The 26,870-nt window shown below is 51.0% G+C and overlaps 2 protein-coding genes across 5 annotated transcripts in view; one reads left to right on the top strand and one right to left on the bottom strand.

The window, feature by feature from the left end:
* Positions 1-13,907, top strand: part of SCTR (secretin receptor) — an 82,521-nt gene extending 68,614 nt beyond the window's left edge. Inside the window, exons 10-13 of one of the 2 annotated variants that reach the window (XM_064382835.1) lie at positions 2,103-2,194; positions 4,126-4,252; positions 9,954-9,995; positions 11,073-13,907. In XM_064382835.1, coding sequence (XP_064238905.1) covers positions 2,103-2,194; positions 4,126-4,252; positions 9,954-9,995; positions 11,073-11,222 — 411 coding nt within the window. In that variant the 3' untranslated portion in view covers positions 11,223-13,907. The remainder of the gene's footprint in view (positions 1-2,102; positions 2,195-4,125; positions 4,253-9,953; positions 9,996-11,072) is intronic. The other variant, XM_021667935.2, reaches the window with a different exon arrangement.
* Positions 7,036-21,748, bottom strand: TMEM37 (transmembrane protein 37). 3 transcript variants are annotated; one of them, XM_012468389.2, is made up of 2 exons: positions 21,617-21,748; positions 7,036-14,403 (listed from the first exon to the last, which is right to left on the bottom strand). In XM_012468389.2, the coding sequence occupies exon 2, from the start codon at positions 14,311-14,313 to the stop codon at positions 13,831-13,833; it is 483 nt and encodes a 160-aa protein (XP_012323812.2). In that variant the 5' UTR covers positions 14,314-14,403; positions 21,617-21,748; the 3' UTR covers positions 7,036-13,830. The 3 variants fall into 3 exon arrangements, with proteins under 3 accessions (XP_012323812.2, XP_012323810.2, XP_012323811.2); XM_012468387.2 differs by lacking the exon at positions 21,617-21,748 and adding an exon at positions 19,682-19,724; XM_012468388.2 differs by lacking the exon at positions 21,617-21,748 and adding an exon at positions 17,985-18,499.
* Between the last annotated feature and the right edge of the window lie 5,122 nt (positions 21,749-26,870).

Below are 26,870 nucleotides of genomic sequence, written 5' to 3'. Positions count from 1 at the left end.
TGATTCTCCCAGCTATACGTATATGTTATGAGCATGTGTTATCCTTCCTATCTTTTTCTTTGAGCAGACACACTTTTCTTTTTCAAAATCCTTAATATAGTCTTGTATCCTAATTAGGTTTTTTTTTTTTCATCTAGCAATAGATGAGAACTTTTCTGTTTCATGTGGAATCCCCTGACAAACTGATTTGCTATGGCTTCATAATATTCATGCCGGAGGCTGTTTCCTCATTTAGTTAAGCCAGCCCTGCTGTTATTCTGGGACTTGGACAGCCCAGCCCAGAACAATTCCGGATGAAGGACGGCCAGTTCCAGTGTCCAGGGCTGGTTTCAGAGGACTGTGGTCTACCCAGTGATTGAGGATGTTGGATGAGCACTCTTGATGCAAAACATCTCCCTACCAACCTAGCACAGGGCCTGGAATAACACTATTTAAGAATAGATTCATTCTTGGGATCTTAAAGATTTCTTTCTCTTTCCCTCCTTACTTCCTTCTCTTTCTCTTTCTCTTTCTTTCTTTCTTTCTTTCTATCTCTCTTTCTTTTGCCTTTCTTTCTCTTGTCTTTCTTTCTCTCTCTCTCTTTCTTTCATCTTTCTGTCGCTATCTCTCTCTATTTCTCTTTCTCTTTCTTTCTTTTCCTTTCTTTCTGCCTTCAGGTGCTCCCTATTAAGTTAAATACAACTCAAAGCCAAACAAAATTAAACTAAGTAGCCTTAATGAGTTGACAGCATGCATAGCCAGCTTACAACAAGATGCATAAACAAGTCACAGAGAAACAGCGTTCTCCAAAAAGCAGTGCTGGGCCAGGAGTCCTAGACAGCCACTAATCCTGTGTCTTTTGGCAAGCGTTCTCAGGCCCCCGGCTACTCATGTGAACAGTGCAGGCGTGAGGCTGGGTGATCCCACCGATCCCTGCTTCTATAAAATGGCTGAAGCAGGTGGGTGAGGGAGGGAGAGATGCTACCATGTGGGCAGCTTCCTAATGTCGCTGGCACTGGGCACTGGGGTAGGGTAGGGGACACCAAAATGAATAAAAAGACTGCATTCCTGTCCTTCAGGAAGTTACGGTTGAACTGGCAGATAAGTAGTCACACACGTTTGACGGACACATGCATTTGACCTTCTAAGATATTTTATCTCCCAATCGTAGTTTGCAAGAAAAAATAAGATATTTTAAGTGCTCTTACCCAGTAATATTGTCCCTAAATACAGTGAATCAGAAAAAGGAAGTAATCAAGGGTGGCTTCCTGGAGCTGGCGATTGAGCTGCAAAGTGGTCCTCACACCAGTAGCTTCAGCATCACCTGGGAGCTTGTTAAAAATAATAATTCTTGGTCCCCATGCCAGACTTACTGAACCATAACCTGTAGGGTAGAGCCCATCAATGGATACCCTAAACTTTGAGAACAACTACTGTAAAGCCAGTCAGCTTTGGCATCGTATTACCTGGGAGCTTGTTAGAAATGCAGAATCTCAGGTCCACCCCAAACCTGCTTTTTTTTTTTCCCCTGAGACAGAGTTTTGCTCTTGTTGCCCAGGCTGGAGTGCAATGGCGTGATCTCAGCTCACCGAAACCTCTGCTTCCCAGGTTCAAGTGATTCTCCTGCCTCAGCCTCCTGAGTAGCTGGGATTACAGGCATGCACCACCATGCCTGGCTAATTTTGTATTTTTAGTAGAGACAGGGTTTCTCTGTGTTGGTCAGGCTGGTCTGGAACTCCAGGCCTCAGGTGATCCGCCCACCTCGACCTCCCAAAGTGCTGGGATTATAGGCATGAGCCACCCCCGGCCCAGACCTGCTTTTTAACAATATCCCAAGGGGCTTCCAATGCTCTGCAAGTGTGAGTGATCTGCCCTGCAACTGAACAGGCCTTATCGCTCCTGCAGCGCCGGGGTAGGCGGGAGTGCTGTCTCTAGCCATAGACTCTGTCTAGACAGTCTGTTTTGGAGGTGAGGAGGGGTAGTTGGTGGGCAGCAGTGGTGAGCCCTCCTGCCTGTGCTGTCTGCAATGTCTTCTCTGACCTCAGGTCCAGGGGACAGGGCCAGGAGAGGTAGCCAGAAAAGCAAGATACCTTCAGCCCCACCTCTGCCTTGTGTTTTTGCAGATTAATTTCATCCTTTTTATAAACATTCTAAGAATCCTGATGAGAAAACTTAGAACCCAAGAAACAAGAGGAAATGAAGTCAGCCATTATAAGTAAGTAAAGGGCAAAAACTGAAGCACAGTCAGTCAGCAAGCTTTTACTGAGCACCTACTGTTTACTCAACTGGTGCTAGCTATTGGAGATGGAGGAAAAGTTGTAGATCTAGTCCTAAGAAGTTTACCAGGTACATGGCGGCGGTTGGGGGAATGGTCTGATTCTAGAGCCTCAGACGCTGTATGGGGGTGGAAACATTAAGAAATCTCAGGCAGGAAGCCCGAGGTAGAGAGATCTTATCCTGGGGGCAAGGCTAGGGAGTCTCCGCCTGGGCTTCAAAGACAAATTCAGACAAATGTGTTTAGGTACAGTATGTGTATTTTTCAGAGGAGGATGACCTTAGCTTTCATCAGATTTTTAGGGAGGTGTGTGATCCAAAAATACTTAAGACCTTTCAAATGTTAAAGAGAAATACATTTGTTTTCTAGGGCTTCCACAACAAAATACTGCAGACTAGGTGGCTTAAACAACAGACATTTATTTTCTCAGAGTTCTGGAGGCTGAAAGTCCAAGATCAAGGTGTCCACAGGTTTGGTTTCTTCTGAAGCCTCTCTCTTTGGCCCTTCTCACTGTGTCCTCACAGGGCCTTTGCTCTGTGTGTGGGCATCCCTGGTGTCCCTCTGTGTGTCCATATTTCCTCTTCTTGTAAGGACACCAGTTGATTGATTAGGCCCCACTCCACCCTACTTTAACTTAGCCTCCTCTTTCAAGACCTTTCTCCAAATGCAGTCACATTCTGAGATACTGGGGGTGAGGGCTTCAGTGTAAAAATTTGGCATGGGTGTGGACATAATTCATTCCACAACTGATATATATATATTTTTAAAGACGAGGTTTCACCATGTTGGTCAGGCTGGTCTTGAACTCCCGACCTCTGGTGATCCGCCCGCCTTGACCTCCAAAGTGCTTGGATTACAGGCGTGAGCCACCGCGCCCGGCCTCCCTAACTGATATTAAAGACAAAGTAGTGGCCAGGCTTGGTGGCTCACGCCTATAATCCCAGCACTTTGGGAGGCCAAGGTGGGTGGATCACTTGAGGTCAGGAGTTCGAGACCAGCCTGGTCAACATGGTAAAACCCCATCTCTACTAAAAATACAAAAATCAGCCAGGCGTGGTGGCACGCGCCTGTAATCCCAGCTACTTAGGAGGCTGAGACAGGAGAATCGCTTGAACCAGGGAGGTGGAGGTTGCAGTGAGTGGAGATCGCGCCACTGCACTCCAGCCTGCATGACAGAGCAAGACTCTGTCTCAAAAAGAAGAAGTAAACAAAACAAAAACAAGACAAATTAGCGTCTCCCAAGACTGTCTCCATGCTGTTTTGTGTTTTGAGAATCTGACAGTGGCTTGGATTACTTGGTGTCAGATTCCCGGGGACCCGGGATAAAGCTGCCAGGTAAAATACAGGATGTCAAGTTACGTTTGAATTTTGGATAAACAACACATCATTTTTCAGTATTTATGCTCCCAAAAGATAGAAATTCAAATTTAACTGGGGATTCTGTATTTTTATTTGCTGAGTTTGGCAACCTTAATCCAGGAAGAAAATACAAGAATTTCTCCTTATAGATATTTATTGTCTAGCAAATGAGAAAGCTGCTTTGTTTATATGATGTTAGGCGTAGAGTAGCAGTGATATAGGCATGTAATTTATAAATAAAGTTAATGGGGATTTTTTTTTTCTTTTTACTGATAGAGGTGCGTGATCACAAAATTCGGGGCTTCGCCATGAGTCAAAAAGAGTTGTATCTGAGTGATTGACCTGTGGGAGTTAGAAATTTTCAGTATAAAAAAATGACAACAAAAATGTTTGAGCACTGCTGGCCAGCCTCAGCAGTCAGTCCTGAGGGGGAGTGGCATAGCTGTGTGCCGGCGGGAGGAGGAAGGGCGCAGGGAGGCAGAGTGGAGGCTGCAGCGTCTCTGTGTCCGCAGGCGCCTGGCCAGGTCCACACTCCTGCTGATCCCCCTCTTCGGCATCCACTACATCGTCTTCGCCTTCTCCCCGGAGGACGCCATGGAGATCCAGCTGTTTTTTGAATTGGCCCTTGGCTCATTCCAGGTAGGCTTCCGGGACTGGGGCTGCAAGCTGAAAAGAGGAGTTCTCTCCGTCCTTAGGGAGAAGTGGAGGCTGTAGAGACAGCGAGCCAGATGCCTTATCTGGCAGAGACCCAGGGGAAGCCGGGATGGGACCTGACAGTGCTAAGGGCCCCTGAGTGGGACACCTGGTCCCCACCAGTCAGATGGGGGTGGGAGAGAAAATTAACAGAGATGGAGAGACTGACTTCAGGGAAAATAAAAAGGAAAAGCAGCCCCAGTACACTATATTGTACAACTCTCAATAGCATGCACATAATCAAAATAACGTGAGTGCGGATGGCCGAGTCAGCAAACGCTGGGACGGAAGATGAGCATCGTGGGAGGGTGGACTGGGTGTTTGGAAGAGAACACTGGCCTCATCTTCATTCTGGGAAGTTCATAGAAAATGCCCTAGACTGAAAAATCCTCAATTAGCGACATCAGCATATTTTTTAGAAGCAGTTAAGAGAGTTTCAAGGAGTAGTCGCAGCTGAGGAACAGGAAGTGAGGGCGGGGTGTCAGGGGGCTGCTGGTTCTGTAACAGGAATTGTTTGATTCTTTGAAACCACGTGTATTTGCAAATTATTAAAACTAAAAACTGACTTTACAAAATAAAGTGAGGTAGAAAATCACTTACCTACAAATTCAGCAAGATGTTGTGAAGTTAAAAACAATAACAACAGCCGGGCGCGGTGGCTCACGCCTGTAATCCTAGCACTTTGGGAGGCCGAGGTGGGTGGATCATCTGAGGTCAGGAGTTCAAGACCAGCCTGGCCAACATGGAGAAACCCCATCTTTAAACAACAACAGCAACAACAACAGCAAACGTGTTTGGGCAGAGGGAGCGTGAACGTGAATCCCAAACTTCACAATGCCATTTATTCACTCACAGCTATTTCCTTGCAAAAATAATGCAATGTTGCTTTTGGGAAAAACATACAAAGGACAAAAAAATAAGTAGATGAAGGATCAGTAAAAAAAGAATATACAACTGGTTGGGTTGCTACACAGAAATAAATATGATAAAGTTCTAAACGGGAGGGAGAGATGCGTCATAAGTGTGGTAGGCAGGGAGCTTCCCAGTAGCCAAAGCAAAGACAAAACAATCATTTCAAGGTTTCGCTTATCCATAAGATGAAATCAAATGAATGGCCGGGAGAAGCCAGTGATTATGGGCTCTAGGGCCTGAGACAAAATTCCCCCAGTGGGTTTTTGGTTTTTAATTGTACTTTAAGTTCTGGGTTACACATGCAGATCTTGCAGGATTGTTGCATAGGTACACACATGCATGGTGGTTTGCTGTCGCCATCCCACCATCACCCACATCAGGCATTTCTCCCAATGTTATCCCTCCCCAAAGTCCCCACCAGCTGTCTCTCCCCTAGTCCCCCACCCCGCAACAGACCCCAGTGTGTAACATTCCCCTCCCTGTGCCCATGTGTTCTCATTGTTCAACACCTGCCTATGAGTGAGAACATGCAGTATTTGGTTTTCTGTTACTGTGTCAGTTTGCTGAGAATGATGGTTTCCAGATTCATCCATGGTCCTACAAAGAACACAGACTCATCCCTTTTTTATGGCTGCATAGTATTCCATGGTGTATATGTGCCACATTTGCCCTGTCCAGTCTATCATTGATGGGCATTTGGGTTGGTTCCAGGTCTTTGCCATTGAAAACAGTGCCACAATGAACATACCTGTGCATGTGTCTTTATAATAGAATGATTCATAATCCTTTGGGTATATACCCAGTAATGAGATTGCTGGGTAAAATGGAATTTCTATTTCTAGATCCTTGAGGAATGGCCACACTGTCTTCCACAATGGTTGAGCTAATTTACACTCCCACCAACAGTGTAAAAGTGTTCCTATTTATTTTAAAGGAATTAGTCCACAGTAGGGCCTTCACTGGGGTGGCCTCTGCCTGTGAGCAGGGGCTCAAACCCTCCCCTCATCCCCAGAGCTCTGTTCAGGGTAGGATCTTCCTGTTACTTACAGGTTCTAGGGAGGATGCATCACTGAGTGGAGTCAGGCCTTGCCCCACCCACACCTTCAGGCCACACCCTCCTTTAAGCTGGCCCTCTGCCCAGTGGCCCCTGTCAGTGCCTCAGACCTCCAGAGAACCCAGCCTCTGGCTTAATCCAGGCTTCTTTTCCTTTTGGCCTGGGGGCCAGGGAGCTAGCTTTCCCCGCCACTGTTCTTGTAACATCCAGGGAGGCTGGGCACACGATGGCCATTTAGCAGGTAGAGGATTTGAGGACCAGTCAGATGGAAGGACCTGGCTCAGAAAAGGTACCACGCTGAGACCTTGGACCCGGGTCTGCCTGGCCATGGATGGGGACTTCTTGTCCCTCAGAGTTGGGGCTGGTGGTTGGGACTGTGGACCACTGTCAAGAGAAAACCAAAAGCACTTTCCTAATGTTCTCATAGGAATGTTCATGAAGAAAAAGGATCTTTAAAAGTTGTGTACAAATATATGTATGCTTACATTCTTATATATACACACACATATAAAATATATATGTTCATATACATATATGAAAATGTCTTTCATATACAAAAGTGAAGAGAATAGGACAGTGAACGCCATTACCCATCCTCAGCTTCAGCAGTATCCACTCATGGCCTCTCTTGTTTCATCTGTTCCTACTTACTACCCCCTCTTTTTAAGTAAATTCAAGACATCATGTTGTTTGATCTGCAAACACTGTAGTATGTATTTCTAAAAGGCAGGGGCTTCAAGAACACACACAACTAATAACACAATCACTGTCATACACTCTTTATTTTTTTTGAGACAGAGTCTCACTCTATCACCCAGGCTGGAGTGCAGTGGCGCAATCTCGGTTCATTGCAAACTTCACATCCCAGGTTCAAGCAATTCTCCTGCCTCAGCCACCCAAGTAGCTGGGATTACAGGCGTGCGCCACCACACCCAGCTAATTTTTGTATTTTTAATAGAGACGGGGGTTTCACCATATTGGTCAGGCTGGTCTTGAACTCATTAACCTCGTGATCCGCCTGCCTCAGCTTCCCAAAGTGCCGGGATTATAGGCGTGAGCCACTATGCCCAACCTTCATATACTCTTTAAAAATGTATTTAGCCTTTCTGATTGTATAAATAATGCTTGCTTATTGTGACTAATTTGGGAAATAAGGAAAAGTTAAAAAAAAAAAGAAAAGAAGAAAAAAAAATCTATAATCTCATAACCCAGAAATAACCTCTGTTGGTATTTACTTCCGTCTCTTTTCTGTCCACAAAGACACACACACACACACACACACACACACACACACACATAATTGGGATCACGATGTGTATGGTTTTGTATCCTGCTTGTTTTGTTTAATTCTCTATCATGTCCATCATGAACATTTCTTCATGTTATTAAAATTCTTCAAAGTCTTCATTGTTTTTTTTTTTTTTTTTTTTTTTGAGACTGAGTTTCGCTCTTGTTACCCAGGCTGGAGTGCAACGGCACGATCTCAGCTCACTGCGACCTCCGCCTCCTGGGTTCAGGCAATTCTCCTGCCTCAGCCTCCTGAGTAGCTGGGATTACAGGCACGCGCCACCGTGCCCAGCTAATTTTTTGTATTTTTAGTAGAGACGGGGTTTCACCATGTTGACCAGGATGGTCTCGATCTCTTGACATCTTGATCCACCCGCCTCAGCCTCCCAAAGTGCTGGGATTACAAAAGTCTTCATTCTTAATGATCGCAGAATCATGGTGGAAATTAGTAAACTTGCTGTCTTGTGTGAGGCCTGCCCTATATACACCGGAGCACAGCTAATTCCCTCCCCTGAACAGTGAAAATGTGTCCTTGGACCCCAAGGCAGGGGAAGCCAGGCAACCGCAGCCCATGCGATGGGCAGCACCCTCAGCCTGCTCGTGGCTCTGGGCCAACCACACAGAGCTCCAGGCGTGCCTAAACCTCTCTGTGCCTCAGTTCCCCTGAATGTAAGGTGGAGATCCTCCCACTTGCCTCGAAGGGCTTTGGCAAGGCTTAAATGAAGCACCTGGGACCAAGAGTCCTACAATTACTCAGGCCTAGCTGTGCTCCAATTCAAGTCTGTTTTGTTTCAAAGCCTGCCCTGAAGTGCCTTTTACTCTTTGACAGTAGTTTCCGGACCATGATGCCCATTTATTGAAACTGTCTGGGGATCTTTAAAAGCTGCTGATGCCCCCAGATATTGGGAACTGGAGACTGCAACCTGAACAAAAGGTCTCAGGTGATTCTAATGCGCAACAAAAGCTGGAAACCAATGCGCTGAGTGTTTCTGCCCCTCGGATCGTCCCCGGTCTATGCGGCCGTCATTGATACCTGAAATTCTAAAGCAAACCCCTCCAGCTTCGCCACTAACTTTTGTTAAAATGCCAATATCCCTGAGAAGTTGTACATATTAAGCCCACCAATGAGCTGATTCATCACCCTTTGGGGGCCTTTCCAATATCGTAAGTAACTACAGGCAGGCCTGGGTGGGACTAGGAAGGAGGGATTGGGCCGTCTGAGGTCAGGCCTCTGTGTGGGGAGTGCAGGGAGAGATGGGTGGCCTGAGGGGGGTCCCTGAGAAAGGAGATGAGCAGGGCGAATGCACTGCAGAGACACCGCTCCCTGCTGATCTGTAGGCTTCTTAGGCTCCAAGCAGTTGCGTCAGCCTGGAGTCCCTCCCCGGTAGAGTTCCACGCCAGGATCCTGGGGGCACCATCAGGAAATCAGGAGCTCCAAATACCAGGGATGGAGGGTCTTACAGGCACAGACCTTGCCACACCAGGGAACATAAAACCCTGAGCATGGAGGTGCACCCACCTGTCCATTAAGCAGGGAGGTCCAACCCCGCTCACTGCTGGCTGGCTGGGACCTGTACAGTTTGTTCTGACTACACATTTGTTTTTCAATTTGAATTAGTTACCCACATTTAAACATCTTCAGATTTCTAGTTTATCTTGAAACAAGACCACACAGGGCCCAGGGTCTCACCCTGGACGGGCTGTACCCCTCCCGGCGGAGTGGCCACACTTCAGGAGCCACCCATCCCTGTTGCTCTCAGGTGAGCTGCCTGAGCCCAGCTGGCCGGGGTTAGCAGCCCTTGCTGACCTGTCTCTGACACCACATGTGTTTGAAAGGGAGCCCACCCTTGGCTGCAGGGAGTTCACAGACTATGCTGGATGAGCCAGCACAGCCAGGGACACTGTGGGCAGCCCACAAGAGGTAGCTCAATTCTCAGTGATGCAAGACAGGTGGGGAAGTGAGCCTGCAGCTGGTGATTAAGAGACCTGGGGGCCAGTCGCGGTGACTCATGCCTATAATCCCAGCACTTTGGGAGGCTGAGGTGGGTGGAAGACCTGAGGTTGGGAGTTCGAGACTAACTTGACCAACATGGAGAAACCCCGTCTCTACCAAAAATACAAAATTAGCTAGGCATGGTGGCCCATGCCTGTAATCCCAGCCTCTTGGGAGACTGAGGCAGGAGAATCACTTGAATCCTGGAGGCAGAGCTTGCCGTGAGCCGGGATTGCCTCATTGTGCTCCAGCCTGGGCAACAAGAGGGAAACTCCTTCTCAAAAAAGAAAAAAAAAAAAGAAAGAGAGACCTAGGGAGGGCGCAGCTGGCTAGCTGGCTCAGGCCAGGTGGGCTGGGGCTGAGCACCTGCAGTAACCCTGCTGCCTCTATTCCTCTGGCAGGGACTGGTGGTGGCTGTCCTCTACTGCTTCCTCAACGGGGAGGTGAGTGGTCTTGGGTCACCCAGGTACCCAGAAGAGCTCTTAGCCATTGGGTTCCAGGTCAGAAGGAGCTACCTGGAGGGGTGGTGGGAAGGGGGATGGAAAGGGTCGGGGGGAGTCCTGGGTCTGGTGGCAGGGGGCTCGGCCAGTTCTTTTAGGAGTCAGCTTGCTTAATGGGAGGAACAGAATCACCTGGAGGGATGTTAAAACCATGGCTGGACCCTGTTCCCAGTTTCTCATTCCACAAAAATAAATTCTGTAGGTCTGGGCTGGGGTCTGAGAAAGTGTTTTTTAACAAGCACTCCTGGTGCCGATGTTTATCTGTTCAGCAAATGCAGGAGGAACGTTGGGCAGAGCCCAGGTTCCTGACTGCCCTGCTGCTTGCTCAATGGGCGATCTCGTCACTGCCCTGCTCTGGGCCTCAGTCTTCCCACATGCAAAGTGGGTGACTCAGAGGAACTGTCTGCATCTCAGTCCTTAGGGATCTTCAGATGAGCATGGACTCCTTGGGAGACCGCACACTCACTTTGAGGACTCAAGCCTCGCACAGAGCATTTGGGTCAGGACCCCGGGCTCTGGGCATACAGAGCTATGTAGTCATCATGAGCTAGGCCTTTCTGTGACTACTGACCATCTATCTGGTTTGCTGCACTTGAATGGGAATGACCTTTGATGTTTCCCAAAAATTAAGTATCAAGCCTAGCCTCAAAGGTTCAGCTGCTCCAGCTGGGAATTGTGAAGGAAATTTACAAAGAGCAACTCCCTGGGTCCCAGATGAGTTCTGAGCGTGGGTGGCTTCATGGAAATAAGTATCCAGTTGTCTCAGGTGCACAGTCCTTCCTTTGGGACAAGATGTAATGAGATTGCAGGTGCACGTGCCCAGGAGAGAGGGGACCCTCAGTAACTACTGGACATTGGGGCTGAAAACGGTCAATCTGAGTGGCCTGCAGGCTAGGGGACAGGACAGCTGGGCAGGAGCGGCAGGGCCTGTGTGGAGCCCCCAGGGGAGTGAGTGGGGCTCCAGGCACAGAACTGTCCTCTCCTCCTGGGCTGATGGCTGGTCTCCTGTCTCCTGGGCAGGTGCAGCTGGAGGTTCAGAAGAAATGGCAGCAGTGGCACCTCCGTGAGTTCACACTGTATCCTGTGGCCCTAAGCTCCTCCTTCAGCAACAGCACCAAAGCCAGCCACTTGGAGCAGAGCCAGGGTACCTGCAGGACCAGCATAATCTGAGAGGCTGGAGCAGAGCCACCCATGGACAGAGACCAAGACGGGTCCTGAGAAGGCTGGGCACTACTGCAGGACAGCCTGTCTTCCCAGCAGACACCTTATGCACTCCTTCAGCTGAAGATGCCCCTCCCCAGGCCTTGGACTCCTCAGAAGGGACGTGGGAAACTGTGGGGCAGGACAAGCCCTGAGATTTGGTTTGTTTGCTCTTCTGGGAAGAGTAGTTCAGGGGTCCCAGAAAGGGACAGGGAAATAAGTGGTGCCTGGGACAAGATTTGGTCTATATTTGTCCATCCTTTTGCCTTGACGCAAGGTGAGGGCGTATCCTCTGGCCTGCTCCTAACCCCTTCCTGCAGGAGGAGGGGTCCTCCCTGGTTCTCCAGCTCAGTTAATCAGGGACAAGACTAGAAGGCCCAGCCAACAGGAAAGGTTTGCCCTTGGCAGATCCTGTGTGTCCCCTACTGTAACTCACCTGGTTAGTAGCTCTCACCCAAACCTTCTGGACAACAGCTAAAATAACCTGATAAAGTCACCATGGAGGCCAGGGAAGCCCCAGGGCCCCAGTCCCTTTTACTATCCCTCACAGGCTCTGAGGTGCACACCCCTATTTTTCCTGCTTTTTCACACAGATGTCCTCAGCCTAAGGCAGATGCAGCAGAAAATGGGGCATGATCCCATTTCATAGATGACAGGTCCACCAAAGCCCTGTGACTTGACCAAGCTACTAAGTAAGCAAAGAGGTGGCAGAAGTTCAGTCCAGGGTGTCTGACTTTAAATGCCCAAACTCCAAGGCTGTGTCTATGCTCTCCCTGCTCCCAGGCTCCCAGAAGGATGGAAGCTGTCTGCTGCCCCACTAAGCTCCTGGGGACTTCAGTCTCACGCTCTACTCTTGTTCTCAGTTCCTTTGAATCCTCACTCCCCCCATGTGAGGGTGTAAGAGGACTCAATTGTTGAACGTTTCTACAAAACAAAACCTACTAGTGTTCAGGGGTAGCGTTCTTGAGAGACACAGAGAAACTCCCCTCTGTGTCAAGAAAAATGCATCTTGCTGGTGGCTGGGCCAGCTCTACTCCTGGCTTTGGGTGATCCTGGACAAGTGCATCCCTCTCTGAGCCCTGACTCCCCACCTCCATCTCTCCCCTCCCCATGAAGAGACAAGGGAGTCACGTATCCCCTTTGCAACTTGTAGATTTCTCCAGACTCCCATTTCCCAGGCTAAGATGCAACTGTGTGGTGGATGAGCTCCGTACTCTGTAAAACTGAGCAATTCACAGAAGCCTCTCTGGGGTGATCTCCGTGGACTCTGGGGACCTTGGTAGTTGAACCTTAGAGTCCATGGCCTTACATCCTACAAAGCAGACTGCTTCATGACTCCATGCATCTTGGAATAAGAATTTTAGAACATCACAATAGAGGTAGGTGTAGGCGCTCAGCCCAGACCAGGAAGGGAACCTGCAGTGACAAGAGCAGGGCAGAGACCAAAAACCCATGCAATTGCTGGGAGCCGGAATTCACCAGGTGAGGGAGGGGAAAGGGTGGGCGTAGAATGAAATGGGCGGCAGGCAATAACCTCACCTACTTCTGGGCAGAAAAAGAACTAGAAAGGGAGCACTTTAATGAACGGAAGTGCAGATGTGCTGGCAAGGATGGGAATCTCCACTGGTTCCTGGCCCCTTTCACCTCCACGCATCCCCAGGATGGGTGTTAATCATTACCCAACCTCTGGCTGTTCCCCCTCACTCCCTGCAGAGTCCAGCAGGTCTAGATCCATGCCCTGAGGCTGTCTGACCCTCACAGAAGATAGACACGTGCACATGTTCCTTGGGGAGGGCTGTGTATTAGCACTCAGGTGGGCCCTCCAGGGAGGGCTTGCTCAAGAACACTTCTCGAAAGAGAAAGGAAAGCCACCTTAAGGTAGAGTTCTGATAGGCAGAGCTCCCAGAGGGGACAGCCAGCTGCTAGAAGCTGGGGTTATCCAGAGTTTGCAAGGTTCCCACAAAGGGCAGGGAGGTAAACTGAGTCAAATGGTTTGAAAACCTACCGTGTGCAAGGCCTTCTGAGGGAATCCTGAACTCTGCTTCTTTGGCACCATCAAAGATGAAGCCAGGGACATACACATGAAGGACCTTTGAGCTGGTAGAAGAAACTCCTAGGCACTGATTGGCCCCTTAGCTGGAAGAACCATTCTTAACAACCCTGGGAGCCCCAGAGATTCTGCAGCCCCCATCCCAGCACGCATCAATGAAACAGGCATGAATTCTCCTTGGCTGTGCAGCTAGCTCGGGCACCAGTTATCCTGCTGCTTCCAATTCTATTCCAGTCCAGGGAAGAAAATTCAAGAAAGGTATTTTAAAATGTTTTTTTCTTCTTCTAAAATCAACATCTGGCTAAGCCTGTGCAGCTGGTGGTACTGAGGCACCCTCCTGGCCTCTGGCCCTGCAGACCAGCTGCAGAGACCCCCAGGCCATTTCTGGCTGACCACCCACGAGTTATTGGCAAAGAGGTGGCTGTTTCAAGGTACCTTGTCCCATCCCAGCCTCACCAGAGGCCACATGTTGGAAAAGTCCCATCTTGACCACACTTTCTTGTAGAACCTGATGTCCCTGGAAGAGGCCTAAAATTTCCATGGTTGTTCCCAGGGATGGGTGATGCTGTTGATGTGAAGGCCACTGATGGCGTTCAGGAAGAAGAGGAAGGAGGCAGTGAATTCGCACCAAAACATCAGGGTGAAGCCGATGAGTGTGACTTGGTTTCTGAGGAGGATCACAAAACCCAGGAGCCCCCCGGAGGAGAGGACGAAAGAGACCAGGAGGAGGATGGAACCCATGACCCACTTGGGCCGTGAATGTTTGTCCTCGCACACCTGGGACACCATGAGGAGCTCCAGGCCAAAAATGGCGGCCACCACGGCCAAGGCGCCCACGCTGCGCACCAGACCCATGCCCATGGCCAACCCGGGCACATGGGCCTGGCCCAGGTCTCTGAAGCAGGTTGGTGCACTCCGGTTGGTGGTGGTGCAGAAGTGCCAGAGCCCGAAGAGGCGGTCCTCAGCCAGGAGCCAGCGACCGTCACAAATGGAGACCGAGGACAGGACCATAGCCAGGGCCACACACGTGATGATAAGGGTCCGGATGAAGGATTCAAAGAACGAGCGGGAGGGCTGCCTTTGGCCCAACGGCCTCTGGGCCTGGAAAACACCATAGTAGGCACCCTGTCAGCCACACCCCCGCCACACCCCAGCACCCTCTGCAGGGAAGACCCCTGAGCCACCTTCCGCTCCCCACAGTCTGATTTTCTGCTCCAGTCTCCTGTGAAGCCTGGAATGGAGCAGACCCATCATCTTTGGGGAACCCTTCCTCCCTTCTAGACCTGTGAGCATTTACCATCCAGTGTTCACCAGGCACTGAGAGTTCCCTGAGCTTTCCTTCTTTCGTGATCTTTAGAGTGGGTGAGAAATCCATAACAACTGCAAATCTGAGTCAGTTCTGAGTTCAGAAAACCTGTTGTGCCTGCCTCCCGTGACCTTGAGCATGCAGCCTGCCTCAACTTCTTTATACACAAAACAAGAATACGGCCTGGCAGAGGGTTGTACCAAGCACCGAGACTTTAGCACACTGATACACGGTCCTGTTTCACTCCATCTCCCCAGAACACACACGATTGTGTCCAAACCCCCACCCACCTGATGATTCTGAGCTGTCTACATTCAGCCCAGGACTCTAGGTTACTGCCTTGTTTTCTTCGGTGCTGAAAGTGACGTTTGCACCTTGGACTTGTGCAGCCCGTTCCCTACCCAGAGCTTGCCAACCCCACTGTCTGCTCCTGCAGCTTCTGGGCGTGGGAAGGCCATTGCAGCTCTCCTTCATCTCTGGTTCAGCACCGGAAGGAGGTGCCCTCACCCTGGTCTCCTGGCAAGCCAGGCTAGGTGTCCAGCCAGGTGTCTCATCTCGCAGTCAAGGGACACGACCTGGGCATTGCACCCAAGCCCTGACCCAGAAGGCAAAAAGAAAGACTTCAGGGACTCTTTTTTTTTTTTTTGGCGGGGATAGAGTCTCACTCTGTCGCCCAGGCTGGAGTGCAGTGGCACCGTCTCGGCTGACTGCAACCTCCGCCTCCCGGGTTCAAGCAATTCTCCTGCTTCAGCCTCCTGAGTAGCTAGGCTTACAGGCGCCCACCACCACCACATCTGGCTAATTTTAGTAGAGATGGGATTTCACCATGTTGGTCAGGCTGGTCTCGAACTCCTGACCTCATGATCCACCCGCCTCACCCTCCCAAAGTGCTGAGATTACAGGCGTGAGCCACCGCGCCCAGCCAGGAACTCTTTACACAGCGCAAAAACCCCTTACAATCCACTCTGCCTCCCCGCCCAACCTCAGTTCCCAGCATACTCCCCTCTCCTCATGTCTAGAACTTTCTTTCCTCAGATGATGGGCCCTTCAGCCTGTAGAGGCTTTTCTGCAGCTTCCTGCCACCCCTCCAGGACAACGCCTCTTCTCCATTCTTAATGTCTCAGCTTAAAGCCTCTTCCACAAAGAGCACTTTCCTGCCCACTTAATCCAGAGTCAGGCCCCTCTTGGTATTCTGTGTCAGGCACCTGTTCGAATTCTTCACCATTCTGAGGACAGTCTGTAGTTACATATTAATTCTGTCTCACTCTAACACTGTCTGGGAGGGTAGCCTCCCCCCGACCCCACACCACATTCTGTGTTTGGACACTGCTATGTCTCCAGTACCTGGGCATCCAGTGGGTGTTCAAGGGAGAGGTGTGAGGTAAGTCAAAGGTCATTTGCAACCACTGTCACTTCCATCTGAAGCTCCCTTTAAACCAAGTCTCCTATACAGTCAAACATTAAATGACCCGCTCTGCAGTGTCTAGAAACTGCCCAGGTTACACCCTGGTTTGGGAGGTACGTGAAACAGACACGCATGATGGTCACTACTAGGACCCAGGAGAACGGAGCAATGAGGAACACAGGGTGCGTCCTATGCCATGTGCTCAGACTCCTAAAAGAACTGAGGCAGGTCTAGGCCACTTCTGTCTGTGAGACATAAAACAAAGCCCTGTTTCTGGGAGACTCCTGTGGTCAGGGCCCAGCAAGAGTATCTGTTCATGCGCCCCAGACACAGGAGCTATGCTAATTTCAACCCCAGGGATACAGGAATAAGGAGGAGGTTTGCTTGCAGCACCTCTGCCTTAAGTAGTATCCTACTTTATTCTTAAACCTATGAGGTTGATAGAGTAGGAAGCTCCATGGTGGGTGTATGGACAAGGAAACTATGCAGAGGGCAGGTGACTTGCTGGAGATCACTCACCTAAATCGCATTGAAGCTTATTACGGCTGCCCAGACAACTGTATGATATGCAGGAGGTGGAATCCATTCAGCGGATAAATACTGACTGGGGCCTTCTAAGGATAGGGCCTTTGTGCTGGGGGCTCAGTACTGCTGGTGAGGAAAACAACTAGTGTGTAGCGGGATTCCTCAAGGGCCATGCCAGAGCTAGGACCAGGTGCTGGGACAAAGGCAGCCTGGGTGGTCAAAAACACGCAGCTAAGAGTATGGGCCGTGGTTCTCAAACTGTTCCCTTGCTCCTGGCGGAGCTTCCAGTGCCAAAGCCAGGTGGGCGGGGAAGCCGAGCAAGCTGGCTTTGCATCCTCTTGCTCACTTCAACTTCAACTGAGCCCTGCATCTGCTTGGGACACTGGGGGTCCAGGAGTCTGTATTGCATTTTACTACCAAAAAAAAAAGGATCGACTGGTAAGAAAGAAACCAAAGGAAACCCTGAAAAGCTCTGTCTGCTCTGCAAACCATTAGACGTGTTTGTTCTTGGGCAGTTTCTTAACATCCTGAGCCCTTGTTTTCTCATCTAGAAAATGAAGTTAGTGACACTTGCAGGAAAGTCATAGCCACGAAGGCACCTGGCAAGGTTACAAGGTCCCTAGAGAATAATATATGGTCCCCAAAGTGGGGAGCACTACATGCAGAGAACAAGTCACAGGACCCAGAAACCTTTTAACTCTAGACAGCATGCTGGCTGGAAAACAGGCACGTCCTGTCCCTTCCTCAGCCCCACCTGTCCTAGGCAGACTGGACTTTAATCTCCAGGTCCTTAGACATCACGTCAGGATCAGAAAATAAAGACAGCTGACCTCATCTCATTTCTTCCCCCTCCTGCCCCAAAGTAGGGCTTCATTTAAACTTTCCGGCCACCACTGAAACTCCCAAGGATTATATGAGATCATGTATATGAAGATATACGTGACACACAGGTGGCTCCCAATTCACGGAAGCTATTAATAATATTAGAGTCGTAACACATATTGGAGTCTTCATTCCTAACTACCTGGCACCTCTGCCAGCTTTCAGTGATGCAGGGCCTGAAATGGCCCCTGGAGGGCCGCTGGACAGGTGGGCAGTGGAAAAGAGGGGAGTGGGCAGGTCAAGTCCTGTCCCTGACCTAGAGTACCCCTGCAGGGTACTTTGGGTAGCAATCACTTAAATCTCTCTGGGTCGTAACTTCCCTAAAAATGTAAGTGTTTTCCTTTTTCATCTGTAACCTTCGATGATTTTTAGTGACCTGTAGAACCGGGTCACTCGACACTAGTGGGCTACTGAGTCCAATGCCATGGTCTTTTCCTCCTATAACCCAGGGCGTCCTGTGTTCCCCTTAACCAAAGCACCCCCCAGTAGACAACCTAGGCTCCTCCCAACTCATTCCCCACATCCCCAACAAGTCTTCCATATTTGCTCCCCCTGGTCACTCACTCTGCCCCAGGCCACATGAGGCCATCGTCATCATCACATCCTGGAAGTTCATAGCCTCCTGATGAGCCGGCCTGCCTCTGCTGTTCTCAGCCTCTGCTCTTCTCAGCCTCCGCTGGCCCCATCTGTGATCCAGAACTTGCTTCCTACCTGTGTTTGCCCTCTGGCAAGTCATGGTTGTGGGGATGAAGAGTTATCACCCCAAAGTGGCTGGAGGACCCCCCTTCACCTGGAGCCTGTGGCCTCCCCAGCTGAGCTCTCACCTTGCTACCGGGTTTCCTCCTCTTCCCGGCTGGCAACTTTTGCACCTCTTAATTTAGCATTCATTCCCTCACGCCCTGTTTCCAAGTCTCTCTCTCCACATGGGCTGTAAGCTCCCGGAGAGGAGGGACCGCACCTGGTCTGTCCCAGCAGGCTGCCTGGCTGGGATTCCAGACTTGTCCCAGAACAAAGAGGAAGCATTCCCTGCGCCCCATGCCCTGCTTCGCCCACTGGCCCCTCCTGCCTTTACCTAATGGGAGGAACCCCACCCACAGGCCACCCCCAAACCTCTTCTATAGCCAGGAACTAGACTATAGGAGGGACAGAATTGACTTGCAAAGTGAGGCTTCTGTAACAGAGGATGCGCTCTCTCAGGAAGCTAGATCTTTCTGGGGGTGGGGATCCTGGCTATAGAAGAGGTTTCGGGGTGGCCTATGGTGGGTTTCTCCCGTTAGGTAAAGGCAGGAGGGGCCAGTGGCATTTGGAGCCAGGAAGCCCTGGGTTTGAATCTTGATTCTGTTCCTTGGCCAGCCACTGAGGGCACGTTACTTCTGAGTCTCAGTTACCTAATCTATAAAACAGGCGGAACAGTATCTACCAGGTCAGTGTTGTGGCTGAGCGTTTGTACACGAAGTCAACGGGCCTCTCTAATCCTGGGGACAGTCCAGCGGATAGACTCTGCAGCGGACGAGCCGCGGGAATGCCTGCGCGGAAAGGAAGCTCGCCGTCTGGGCAGCGGTACCGCCACCCACTGACTTCCCTTCGGAGAGCAGCAGGCCCGAGGGAACGGATAGGAACGTGTAGGTTCTCAGCCAACGTAAACATCTTGCACTACGCTAAGGAGAAGCCAAATCTTCGGAGACACGGACTTCTTCCCTCGCCAGAGCCGTTCTTTCCCTGAGGTGTGCGCGCCCCAGCGAGTCCATCCCCAGCCTAGCACCGCAAACGCAGCTTTGGAGAGGGAGACGGTCTTCCTAACCCTCACCCCCAGAAAGGTCTAGCTTCCCGAGAGCGTATCTTCTGTTACATAAGCCTCACTTTGCAAGTCGATTCTGTCCCTCCACCCTAGACGCGCCGAATTTCTCACAAAGGGGGACCCTTATGGTAAACTGACCCGTAGGTCACTGGTGACCCCAAAGAGAAACAGAAAAATCTTTCCCCAGGAAGTCTGGGAGCCTTGGGTGCTTGCAGGGCGGCGAGCAGAGGCAGCCGGAGTTCGCGCCGCGGGAGCAGCAATGCCAGGCAGGCGCCCCCAGGTTGCTCCCCGCCCAGCCTCCTCGGTTCCTAAGTTTGCAACTGGGGCGGGCATGCGGGGCGCTTGCACTCCCGGCCGGAGGCTGGAGCTCGTGGTGTGTACGCCCCTGTCCCAGTCCTACCCCCCGCACCGCCCCCCCGGCGGGGCAGCACCCCGGGTCCGTGCCCCGCCGGGCGCCAGCTACCTGCACGCGGATGGCAGTCATGCTGCGCCCGGCGGCCGCGCTGCAGCCTCGCTCCCTCCAGCTGCTGGGCTGTGGCTGCGGTCGCCCGCCCGGGACCTCACCGCGGGGGCGGGGCGGCGGCTGGAGGAGGGCGGAGCGGGAGGGGGCGTTCAAAGCTCGGCAATTAACCCGGGCGGGCTCCGCCGGCCCCGCCGCCCTCCGCGGCTCGGATTACGCTGAGTCAGCAGGGGCGGCCGGGAGGAGCCCCGGGGGATCCGCGGGGAGGACCCGGCAAGCTGGGGGAGGGATCCCCCGGGTCGCAGGGGAGAGAATCGGGAAGTCACTCCGGCGCTCCCGAACCTCGGAGGACCGCTTCGCCTGGGCGCAGATTCCTCGAGGGCCAAGACGGCGGCAGAGGGCCGGAGGGTTCGGTTCCTGTCCCAGCTGGTTGAGTCGAGCCTCTCGGGACGCGGCAGGGTCCGAAGGGAGGAGGCACGCGCCGGGGCTCTGCTGGCGTCACCCTGCGGTGTGACCTTGGGCTGCTTGTTTAACTTCTGGGAGCCTCGGTTAGTAAGGGAAATAATATATGTGAAAATTGGGGCTCTTGTGGGGCCCCCGCTAAGTGTGAACAGAGTGGAACTTTTGGGGCAGTCCTACTTGCGTCCTTAAGAAGGGGATGTAAAACCCTGCTTTCCTCCTGAACTCCTCAGGGACTATAAAAAATGGGAATATGCCAAACAAATGTAGTTATTCCCCACTTCGATGGAAGCTGAGTTGTTGTCGTTGTTGTTTTGTTGTTGTTTTTGAGACGGAGGCTCTCTCCCTCTTGATGTCCAGGATAGAGTGCAATGATGAGATCTTGGCTCACTGCACTCTCTGCCTCCCGGGTTCAAACCCGTTCAAGCGATTCTCCTTCCTCAGTCTCCCGAGTAGCTGGGATTACAGGTACGCCCCACCACGCCCGGCTAATTTTTTAAATTTTAGTAGAGACGGGGTTTCACCACGTTGGCCAGGCTGGTCTAGAACTCCTGACCTCAGGTGATCCTCCCACCTCGGCCTCCCAAAGTGCTGGGATTACAGGCGTGAGCCGCTGCACCCTGCCAGATCTGAGTTCTTAAACAGGCAGCACCTAAAAGCCTTTACCCCCAGAAACGGTGAAGGTGGGAAGGGCGTCCAAAGGCCACAAATTCCAACTGAGAGGCCTCTGTGCTGCCCCCGTAAAGCAAGACCGCTCACTAAATGGCATAAATTAAATAGTCTGGTTCAATCAGATAGGCAGCTCCTGGTGACTTTACCCAAAGACAAAGCAACTGCACTCAACTGTTTCCACCTTAGAGCCAAGGGAGAAAGAGGGGTAGTTACAATGCTCTGTATATATTCCACTTAGATAATCATCTGATTGCATCCCTGCCCAAGACACCTTGTCAAATCCTTTCCCCGAGTCCCAAGGCTTGACAAACACAGAAATGGCCCAGGCGCAGGAGGGCTTGGCCCAGGCCACCCACATTGAGTCCACTGGAGAGCCGGGACTCCACTTACCCGGGCGGGCATGGCCTAGTCCAGGTCTGAGTTCTTGCCACCATTCTGCACCAGAGTCACCTGGAGGATTTGTTAAAACAGATCACCGGGCCCCACTGCAGAGTTTCTGGCTGATTAGGCCTCAGGTGATGTTGGTGCTGCTGCCTGGGGCCAGGCTTTGAGAACCACTGAGCTAAGGCAAAGGGCAGCTGGCCAGGCTCAGCCAGCTTGGTGCCCCTCTGCTCTGGGGCCTTCCCTCCATGGCCCCCACTTGCTTTCTCCCCAGTCAAGGGTCCCAGAAGCTAGACCCTCCACAGCTCCAGGTTCTGGAAAAAGGGCCCACACGGGAAGGAAGACCTGCTGTGTTGGGCGGGGGGTCCTTTCACTGAGCCCTAAGAATGCCCTGGGGGAGAGACCTTCTGGGTCATAGCATCTTACCTGGCCAAGAGGGCCTGGAATTAACGTCAGAAGGAACAGTCAGGTGGGGTCATCTGCGCCCACTGTATGCCTTCTCCAATTTCGTGTGTGGTCAGACATGTTTCTCACAGCCTGTTATGCTTTGTTAGTAAGAACAGAAAAGTCTTGAATCAGTAGAATTTAGAGCAACATGTCTTGTCAGCGAGATAGTTGGAGAAGCAGAAATGACTCAGAATAATAAGGAGGAAGTAACTCTCCAGTTCCGATCATCTTATGCTCACATGAGGACTGGGAACATGGCCAGAATCTGGCTGGAATCTGAGCTGAGACTCTAAGACCTGGAGTCTCCTAGGTACCTCCCCGTCTGAGGGGGTTGGGGTGGTGCGGGGAGTGGCGGCATCCACAGCCCTCCCTTAGTGTCCTCCCAAGCCCTGGTGAGTTAGCCAGAGAGGTATTGGGGTCAGAAGTCCCAAAGCATAGCGCTTTGACATACCCAACTGAAGAAGCCTCAAAGTCTCTCTGACCTTCCCTCCCCTCACTCTCTCTCCCAAAACTCAGGGTGAAATTGAAGTTCCTTTATCTACCTAACATCAGGACCCACCAAAAGGAACAAGTGTTTTTTCTTCTCCTTCCTGTAGGACCAAGAATGTAACCACACCTGGCTTCTGTTCCCTGATCCATTCAGCTCCTCTACAGAATTCCTCTTCTCCCCTCTCCCATCACCTGTTCTACCAGGATAATATAGAACCTCTGAGCCCTGCTGAGGGGTGGGCATCACTCTGCAATTCTCCCTGGGTATACACGTTAAACAAATGTATATACCTTTTATCCATGTAATGTGCCTTTTGTGAGTTTATTTTTCATTGAAACTTCAGAGGGCGAAGAAGCTCTCCCTTAAACCCTACGGAGACAAATAATGCACCAGGAGAAGAATGCCCAGAGGAATAGGGGGTTTTAGTGTTTGGGAGGGGGTCACGGCAGGGGCAGAGGTAGGGGCTGGATGACTGGGTGGACCCCCAGGTGTTAAAAACAGAAACAGCATGGGCATGAGTGGTGGGCTGTGGGACAGCACAGGGCCTGCCTATTCTTTGACTTTCTCTGCCCTTTCTCCAGAGTGTGTCAGACTCAGCACCTGACCCTTCCTGACCCCTACTTCTGGACCTGGCCAGGGATGGGGAAAGAGGAATGACGTAAAGAAGGGGAGGAAGTGGCTTCCTCCCACCCCTCTGACCACTCTTGTCTGATGGGGAAGACTCAGGCATGTTCCTCAGAGAGTTTCAAGGGTAATGGTAGGGACACAATTCCTGATCATTTAGTCAACAAGCCCATCTGTTGGTCAGTCAACAAACACTCTTTCATCCTGGGGCCTTTGTACTTGCTGCTTCCTCTGCATGAAATGTTCTTCCTCAAGATACTCCCATTTAAGACTCACCAGCTCACTTTGAAATCTGGGCTCATGTGTCACCTTATCAGAGAGGTTACAACCACCCCCACATCTAAAACAGTCCCTCCATTCTCTTTTCCCTCCTGCTCACATACACACATATTTACTTGTCCCCTTTCTGCTTTTAATGTAAGCTCCAAGAGGCCAAGGATATTGTCCTCGGTGCCTATGACAGAGCCAGGCACATAGTAGGTTCTCAATAAGTATTCATTGACTAAATGAATGAAGTGATTGAATACCTACTATGTAGTCACCACTGTCCTGATCAATGAGGGACAAAGAAGAAAAAGACAAAGTCGGCGGGGCGCGGTGGCTCACGCCTATAATCCCAGCACTTTGGGTGGCCGAGGTGGGTGGATCACGAGGTCAAGAGATTGAGACTATCCTGGTCAACATGGTGAAACCCCGTCTCTACTAAAAATACAAAAATTAGCTGGGCATTGTGGTGCATGCCTGTAGTCCCAGCTACTCGGGAGGCTGAGGCAGGAGAATTGCTTGAACCCAGGAGGCGGAGGTTGCGGTGAGCTGAGATTGTGCCATTGCACTCCAGCCTGGGTAACAAGAGCGAAACTCCATCTCAAAAAAAAAAAAAAAAAAAGACAAAGTCCCTGTCAATGGTAAAGTGCTTGGATTTTAGAGTTAAAATTTACCTCTACATTTCTGCTCTCTCCCTGGCCTCCCTAGTTCAGGCTTCACGTCTTGCTCTCTTTGCCCTCACGCCCTCCATGTTCTCCATCCTCTCATCTCTGCCCCTCCGGCACCTGCCCGGCTTCATCCACCCCAGGCCCCCTCCTCTGTAGCCTGGATGCCTATGGAACAGCCTTCACTCTCACCTCCTCTGTCCTTCAAGCATCTTCCCATCTCTCTTTTCCAGGGCCCATGAATCTTTGGTTCCTGGCCCCCCAACCCCCGACTTCCCTACCAAGACCTTCCCCTGGGTGTCTGCAAGCCCTCTTCTGGGGCATCTCTCGACCTTCCCGCCAGAGTAACACCCCACCCCCTCACTTGCCACTCTTTTACCTTTGTAAATTCTTGATCATTAGTTAAACGTGGCTATTTGTCTGTTTCCTGGATTGTATCTTTCCCTCCCTAAAATATCATGGGCTCCATGAGATCTGGGACTCTTTCCCTCTTTCACCACTCCACGCCCAGTCCCTAAATAGGGGTTGGCCAATAAGGTTTGCTTACAGAGGAACCAGGCTTCAAATGCATTCTGAGCGAAAAAAAAAAAAAAAAAATACTTCCTCAGTTTTCTGTCAAATGAGAAGCATCGCCTTATTGGCGTTGTGAGGAGCCCATGAGGCAATGCGCATAGGTGTCAGGTCACCGCCCTGGCCAGCATGCCCAAGTCCAAATAACTCATGATCTTGACCATCCAGTTTCCAGGGGGCTCTAAGTTGGACGGTCCCTGCTCCCAGGGAAACTTAGGTCTGAGAGGCAACTCCTCCGTATGGAGATTTAGTCTTAGAGGGGGTAGTTCCCAGTGCTGAGGATTTCTCTTTTGAGAAGTTGAAAGGTGGGAGGGACAAGGTGGGGTAGATATACTCCAAACACCCAGAGGTAATAGCAGGGAGTCGGCAAGGAGCAGCCCCTTGAAGCTCACTGGGCAGCTTTAAAGCTGCGTGGTGCCAGGATGACTCACCCTCCCTGCCACCCGTGCCTTGTCCTTCTGACCTCCCCACGTCTCACCTTGTCTGTGGCCTCTTCCCTCTCCACTCCTCCTGCTGCCCCACCTTTACCCACCAGGTCTTCCTCCTCTCCCAGCCACCACCCCATGGTTTCCGGGATTCCAGACCTTTCCAGGCTGGTTCCTTTCCCTCCAGCCAGGCCTCCCTGTGCCCTTTGCCTCCTCTGCCTAGAGCCCCAGCCCAGCATTCGGCCTCCTTGACCTCCTCTCAGGCACCTGATTGCAACACAGACCTTGTTTGCTGCATTTTAGTGCGAGCCGGCTGGGAGCCAAAGAGTTTCCCTGCCTTGCCCTGAGTCTTTCCTCCTTGCCTTTCCTCTGAGTGAGGAAGGGTCACAGGTATGATATTCACCTTGCAACTGAAGAAAAGGCCTGTCAGTCAGCAGCCCCATCTGGCACACCCAACAGGGGTGGGCTGGGTCTGCTTGATGCAATGAATGAAATATGGAGGAACTAGTATCTTTCATAAACGTGTCTGTAAACGGGAAACTTCCTCCTAAACGTGTCTATATGTGGGAAACTTCCGCCACGTGAGTTTTTTGAAGGTGCTTCTGTATTTAGAGGTGGTACCAAAGAGGTGGAGTGAGGAAGAATGATGAAGATGGGGCCTTTGAAGGTGGCCTTTCTGTAGGGCCTCCCTTTCCAAAGTCAAGTCCTCCCTCAAGGCAGATGGAGGCATCAGGACCCCACAGATCTCCAGACATCCCCATGGGAGAGAATTCTATCAACCTTTTCTTTGCGGACTTGGATATTGGACTTACCAGCATACTCTGGGACACAGTTTCTTGGAGACGGTAAACAAATGCACCCAGAGTTATGGTACAGCATAGACTGACAGACCATCTCTTCCCAGAGTGGATGTGTGTTCTTCCCTCATCACGGTACCCCTGCTGGGATCAAAGTGCCCAAGAAGCACAGTTAGGCACCAGGAGCTGGTTGGTGAGCACAGGATGACTGTGGAAGTTCGATGGTTTACACAGGGCTTTGCCTAAGCTCTGGGGAAACCCGGGAAACACCCCACCACTTAGGTTGTTAGATTTGATGTTTACAAGGAAAGCTGTCTGAGTCAAAGGGTCTGGGAGGAGCAAAAGGAATAGTGGGATCTCTAGGGAATTCACTGGGAGCTGGATGGCCTCCCCAGGACGATAGGGTAAGGGACGGACTTTGGACCGCCAGCTAGCACTTGCCCATCATCCTCAGCCTGTAGTCCTGTTCTGTTTTTTCCACAAAGTGTTGGGTGTGGTTTGTTTGTTTTTTTTAAAAAAGACACAGTCTCACCCTGTTAGTCCCTGGGCTCAAGCAATCCTCCCACCTCAGCCTACCAAAGTGTTGGGATTACAGGCATGAGCCACTGCGTCTGGCCTCTAAGTGCTTTTAGTTAAAAGAAAAAAAAGTTGAGGATTTTGTGCTAAATTCTGGATTTCTGGTGTAGGGGTCAAGGCAAACTTCCTTTTACCCTCTGAAGGTTTACTGAAAAACCAACTTGCAAAAGGAGGTGTGGCACAGAAATGTATCAGCATGCAAGGGGGTAAATCACAGAGTGATCACCCCACCACACAGTGGGGTACAGATGGTTCTGTACTCTTCTTTCTAGGGGAGAGGGAGATGGAGAAGTATGAATGATTTTAGAGAGATGCCAAGTGATCTTCAGGGGAATTCAAGTGTCTTGAAGAACATGCAATGGCCTGGGACACAGTCTGTTGAGCCTGTAGAGAAGCCAGTGGTTTGTGACAAAGGCCTGCCCAGGTGTGTGCACAGACTTGTCTTCCTGCCATGGGAGTTCAGTTAATGAAAACTCAGAGAAGGGAGCGGGAGTCACTGTTTCTTCTTCAGTGGGTCCACACTTTAGGCAGATCAGGAAATTTCAGAGACTGACTTCACTCTGTTCTTTGGAAGAGTGAGGATGGAGCCGGGAAGATCAGGAAGACCTTCAGAGGCTTTTTCTTTGGTTCAGCAAGTCAAAGCGCTGAATTTTGGAGTATCATTTTCTGAGTCTCAACCTTGTCTTCTCTTGAAAATGAGACAGTCTGGAACCCTGAGGGTCACTTGGCCACATGGGAATAATGGCCACAGCTCCGCAGGGTGGCCCCACGGACAGGCTGTGCTCTGTGGACCCCACCAGACTTACCCTTGGCTCTGTCCAT

This window comes from Aotus nancymaae, unplaced genomic scaffold, assembly GCF_030222135.1.
Source record: "Aotus nancymaae isolate 86718 unplaced genomic scaffold, 86718_ANA_hifiasm-v0.15.2.pri h1tg000029l, whole genome shotgun sequence".
Classification (NCBI taxonomy): domain Eukaryota; kingdom Metazoa; phylum Chordata; class Mammalia; order Primates; family Aotidae; genus Aotus; species Aotus nancymaae.
The sequence above is the reverse complement of the archived record's forward strand: the minus strand, read 5'-3'. Positions and strand labels throughout refer to the sequence as shown.